General features: G+C 34.7%; 1 protein-coding gene across 2 annotated transcripts; it reads left to right on the top strand.

The window, feature by feature from the left end:
• The first annotated feature begins 762 nt into the window (after positions 1–762).
• Positions 763–3,579, top strand: LOC147512815 (hexose carrier protein HEX6-like). 2 transcript variants are annotated; one of them, XM_086595832.1, is made up of 3 exons: positions 763–1,053; positions 1,783–2,105; positions 2,230–3,579. In XM_086595832.1, the coding sequence occupies exons 1-3, from the start codon at positions 924–926 to the stop codon at positions 3,301–3,303; spliced, it is 1,527 nt and encodes a 508-aa protein (XP_086451958.1). In that variant the 5' UTR covers positions 763–923; the 3' UTR covers positions 3,304–3,579. The 2 variants fall into 2 exon arrangements, with proteins under 2 accessions (XP_086451958.1, XP_086451959.1); XM_086595833.1 differs by having other exon boundaries at positions 770–1,278.
• The last annotated feature ends 2,061 nt before the right edge of the window (positions 3,580–5,640 follow it).

Here is a 5,640-nt window from a genome sequence, read left to right as displayed (position 1 = left end):
TATGAATTGAGATGTATAGCAGAGGTTGAACCATAGTACAAAATATCAGGATATGGGTATTTATCGATCTCTGATTTATGGATATGTATCGTGGATATATCTCTCTCTTTGGAGATATTTGACATTATTTCACATGCAAATATCGTGGATATATTTAAAATATCGACAAATATCGTGGATATTGTGGATATTTCTTAATATATCATGATACATTATTTATATTTATTTGAAATATAATGATAAATATTAAATAAAATTGTTATATATACAAAATATCGCAAAATATTCCCAAATATCGCAAATATCAAAAATATCGTTGAAATATCGCCGATATTTACAGTCGTATATATCTCTGAACATATCGGGATATTTATATATCTTTTTCTAAAATCTGGATAGATATCGACAAATATCGGGATATATCGGGATATTTTGTACTATGGTTGAACTGCATTCTGCATCTACTCTGATAATATAGAAATATGCTACATACACTTCCTGTTAGAGAGACGTAACTTATTTCTGCTCGATGAAGACCTGAAGTGGAGTGAGAATAGTCGTATTGTCAACATATAATGCGTACAAAGAGGGAGTGGTCCTGTTGAATGGTACTTGATGGAGACTCGTACAAAATTTCAAAGTTGAGCCAAGAAATTTTAGACCTTATGAGTATACATGACAATCCAATGAAAAGGTTGGAAATTTAAGTTTTACAATACTATCATACTATCATATTTAATTAAGGCAGTCAATAAAGACTGCTTCTGTAGACTGTAGTTCTATGTGAGCGTCTCTAGCTGTTGAAGTTTCTCACTATACCATATACATTTCAACACTACTTAGCTAACACTTGAAGTCACCGTTTTAATTCCCTCTCCTCCTTTTTCTCCAACTCTTTCCTTTCTTGAAGCTCATCAGAAGCGATGCCAGTAGGATTCGCAGTGTCTAATGGAAGTTCGCAATACAAGGGAAGGATGACACTGTTGGTGGTCCTCTCATGTATGGCAGCTGCCATGGGAGGAGTCATCTTTGGCTACGATATTGGAATTTCAGGTCCTTACATAAGTTTCATACATAATGTTTTTTTCCAAATTTAGTTCACCCAATGAAAAATGATGGAAACTTGGCTGGAACACAAAAAACTCCAGATATAGTTCAATACCAAAGCATTTGTCAGCCGTATCAAGCATGTAATCAAAGTTAGTGGAAGCAAATGCAACATGAAAGTGAATAAACGCATGGAGTTGCGCCCCCTCATTTTTTCGGTCTAGCTCTCTGGTAGTCTCCAATGAACTTTACACACAAGTGACACAACATAGTACGTAGTTGCAGTAGCTAGTAATATATTTTTAATACCATCATATATGAATTAGTCAATTAATAATTAATGAGATTATTGTCTAGTATGAAGAAATTTCATAACTTTGTATTTAACCTGTCCTATAAAATCAGCAGTATAATTAAGATCATATAGGCTTGATTACAACAAGGATGATTCAACACGTACACTACCATCTGGGTGATTACTCTGTAAAATATAACAACTTTAGTGCAATGTAGGAAACCTGTAGTGTCGTTGTAATATATTTTGTTCCGCCCCCTCATACTTGCAAAAATTAACAGCCTTAAATGATAATTTGTTAGTAGCTTTTAGTGCATGAGGTAACAATTACTTTACAAGCGTCTTGTAATCTCTACAATTGAGTGAATTTTTGCTGTTACTGGTAATTGTTATGTAATCACGTGCTTATTATTCATGCGAGTGACGAAATGAATATGAAGGTGGTGTGACATCCATGGAGCCATTCTTAGTGAAGTTCTTCCCAGAGGTCTACTCCAAAATGAAGAATGATAAAAAGATCAGCAACTACTGCAAATTTGATAGCCAACTCCTGACCTTATTCACATCATCTCTGTATATCGCTGGTCTTGTTGCATCATTTTTTGCCTCGTCAGTCACAAGAGCTTTCGGTCGCAGGCCCTCAATTCTTATAGGGGGTGCATCTTTTCTCACCGGTGCAGCACTGGGAGGAGGTGCTCTCAATATATACATGCTTATAATTGGTCGAGTGCTCCTTGGAGTAGGGGTCGGATTTACTAACCAGGTAAAGAAGACGTAAAGTGATCTATAAACTTATCCTTTTTTAAAAGTCTGTCATCCCCACAATTTGTGCCTATAATGAAGATTGCAGCATAATTTGCTTACAGTCCTAATGTTATCATTTGCAGTCGGTTCCTCTATATCTCTCAGAAATGGCACTATCGAGATACAGGGGAGCAATTAATAATGGCTTCCAATTATGTGTTGGCATTGGAGTTCTATCTGCTAACCTCATTAACTTTGGCACTGAAAAGATAAAAGGAAATTTGGGTTGGAGAATCTCCCTTTCCATGGCCGCAGTGCCAGCTTCAATCCTAACTCTTGGAGCCTTCTTCCTGCCTGAAACCCCCAACAGCTTGATCCAACATGACAGCGACCAACAGAAGGCAAAGCTAATGCTTCAAAGAGTTCGAGGTGTAGTAGACGTCCAAGTAGAATTTGATGATCTCATCAAAGCCAATTCTATCTCAAAAACTAGCAAAGAATCGTTCAACAAAATATTCGAAAGGAAGTATAGGCCACAACTTGTGATGCCTATTCTCATACAATTTTTCCAACAAGTAACAGGAATAAATGTAATATCATTTTATGCACCTATATTGTTCCGAACAATTGGATTCGGTGAGAGTGCCTCCCTTTTGTCAGCTGTGGTAACTGGACTAGTTGGTCTTGGCACAACATTCATTTCAATGTTGCTGGTTGACAGATTTGGGAGGAGAGTATTGTTTATTATTGGAGGAGTTCAGATGATGATCTCACAATTAGTCATTGGAGGACTAGTGGCAGCCCAAGTAGGTGACCACAACGTAGTTGGAGAGGGATATGCTTACTCAATATTGATCTTAATATGTGTTTATGTGTCTGGTTTTGGTTTGTCATGGGGTCCTTTGGGATGGTTAGTTCCAAGTGAGATTTTCCCATTGGAGATTAGATCTACAGGGCAAAGTATAACAGTTGCTGTGAACTTCCTCTTCACTTTCATAATAGCTCAGACTTTTCTATCTATGTTATGCCACTTCAAGTCTGGGATATTTTTCTTTTTTGGAGGATGGGTGATAATAATGACAGTGTTTATCTACTTATTTTTGCCAGAGACTAAGAATTTACCTATGGAAAAGATGGAGCAAGTGTGGAGGGACCATTGGTTCTGGAAGAAGATTGTAGGGGGGAATGAGGAGAGCAATGACTCGTATGAGATATGAAAAAGGATTTTCTAGTTATTTTCCCAAACAATGGTCTATGAAGGTTTGGAGTTCCCCAAGACAGCGTAGAAGAAAATTTCTTTTATCCGTTTCTTTGTCACATGCATATGTGGCCCTTGGCAGCCGAACCCGTTTTTTTTTTGGGTAGACGAATATGTATATGGGGGTATTATATTAATCTTGATTCAGTTGTGTAACTGTCTTAACAGAATCCAGTTGTCAATGTTTTGAGGTTGTCAGAGAACAATTAACGAAACAATAATTCTATCTTGTCAATCCTCATTTCTCTCTTTATCTCACACTTGAAGTCACCGTTATTTTAATTCCCTCTCGTCCTTTCTCTCCAACTCTATACTGGAACGGCCCATGGCCGGACTTGTTACATAAATAGTTTAAAGTCCACTTCAATAAATAATATATGTATATTGATAGCTAATGATTCATTGCATATTTTTTGTTTAAAGGATTTATGTTTTTCTAATTTTTTTTAAGGATTTTGACGAAGTGTTTTATTTATATTTTTAGGTTATTATTGGCCTAAATAACAATTCTTATCACTCACCTATATAATACAACGTAACAATTAAGGAATAGGACACGTACTTTGAAAAATAAAAAATTACAATAGAACAAGGATGCATTTAGTTATTACTCTTTCTTTAATCTCAAATTGCCTGTGTTATGCTTAAATTGGTGTCATCTTGGTTGAGAATAGTGTTCTATATTGAAAATTTAATAGTGTCATACTTGATTAAAATCATGATTGATTAATCTTTGACAGTGCGTCTCAGTAGCAAGAGAAAAAATCAGTATAATTGATTCGTTACAGTTTTACTTGGGAAAATCATACACATTATATTACATTTGAGATATATTTCTACAAACAACAAATGATCTACAATGACCAAAATAGATAGTGGATGTACATAATATTATTCAGTTCAACCAAATTTCTACAATCCCAATGTACTGAAACACTTCCCTGCAAACTGTTCAAGCATGGATTAAGATGGCTCATTCCTCATTTTTAAAATTTCCTTAAACATCATGCCCGCATACCTTTCCTTACTGACAACGACTTCAATGATCTATGCTTCTCAAGTGGCGTAGTATCAGTATTCCTTTCAAACTATTTGGTCGCCATTGCTACGCACGCCTATATACAGTGAAACTTGCTAGGATTTCTTTTATCCCTTTTATAATCAAACTACAATATATATTCACAATTAGAATAAACATAATAAGCAATGAGATAAATGCGTAAAAGAAAAATGTAAAAAAAAATATCATGTTGGAATAAATCAAAATAACAATCATATTGCTTGAAGATCGTGCAACTGTGCGTCGACAACGGCATTATTTACATTAGTTCTCAAACACATGTTGGTTTCAAACAAACTTGAGAAAATATTAAAACACGATGATTTGTGTCTTAAAGGGCCTCACCAATATACAATTAGTGGTAACTTCTCGACATTCTTGCTATTTGATATAATACACTCAAGTTTCTTGTTGTGCTTAGTGTTTGTCTCTACCATAACCACGAACTACACTTTCAAATAGAAATGAAACTTTATAATATTTCTTCATCTCCACAGCAATACAATGAAACGTACAAATTTAGAACACCAAGTCACCGAAGGCGAGTGTCAAAATACAAAAGCTAAAGCAATCAAGTTATGAATGTGAAACTTTAATAGTAAAAAAACACTCTGAGTTTGACTTTTTCTTTAACTATCTATCTATCTATAAGATGAGTTGATCTCCATATACTATTATCAAGAAATCAAGTTCTACATAAGAATAGACATGTTATTTAGCATCGTCCATTGGTCTTCATCTATTACCGCCCTTTACATGAGTCAAGATCAATGTGCACGTTCATATACGTTCATTCCGCTAAGACTAAGACAACCAACCATTCACATATTAAATTTCAAGTAACATATAGCAGCAAGCCAGTAACAATGTAGTAATTTGAAAAAAAAATATTATAATAATCCATAATGCATAATGAAAGCAAGAATGCATACAGTTCAGCCATCTCAAACTTATATATATGTCTTCGGAACCTAGCAATGCAAAGATCAAATTTTTACAAAAACATTATATGTAGTGGATTGAGTACTCGTGGAGAAAAAAAAATAGTCATGAAGAAAAAGGCAAAAAAAGGCATAACATTATAGAGGCATGAAAAACATGAATACTTGATAAAAAAGAGCTGAAGCTTGCCAGAAAAATCAGACCACAAATAAATATACACCTCTTGAACTTTTGAGAATTTGAATTTTCCTAAGAGGGTTTGAACAAACAAAGACTTTATGTTTGAACTTCGAA

The sequence above is a fragment of the Coptis chinensis genome, chromosome 3 (genome assembly GCF_015680905.1).
Source record: "Coptis chinensis isolate HL-2020 chromosome 3, ASM1568090v1, whole genome shotgun sequence".
Lineage (NCBI taxonomy): Eukaryota > Viridiplantae > Streptophyta > Magnoliopsida > Ranunculales > Ranunculaceae > Coptis > Coptis chinensis.
Note: the sequence above shows the minus strand (reverse complement) of the source record. Positions and strands in the feature narration are given on the sequence as shown.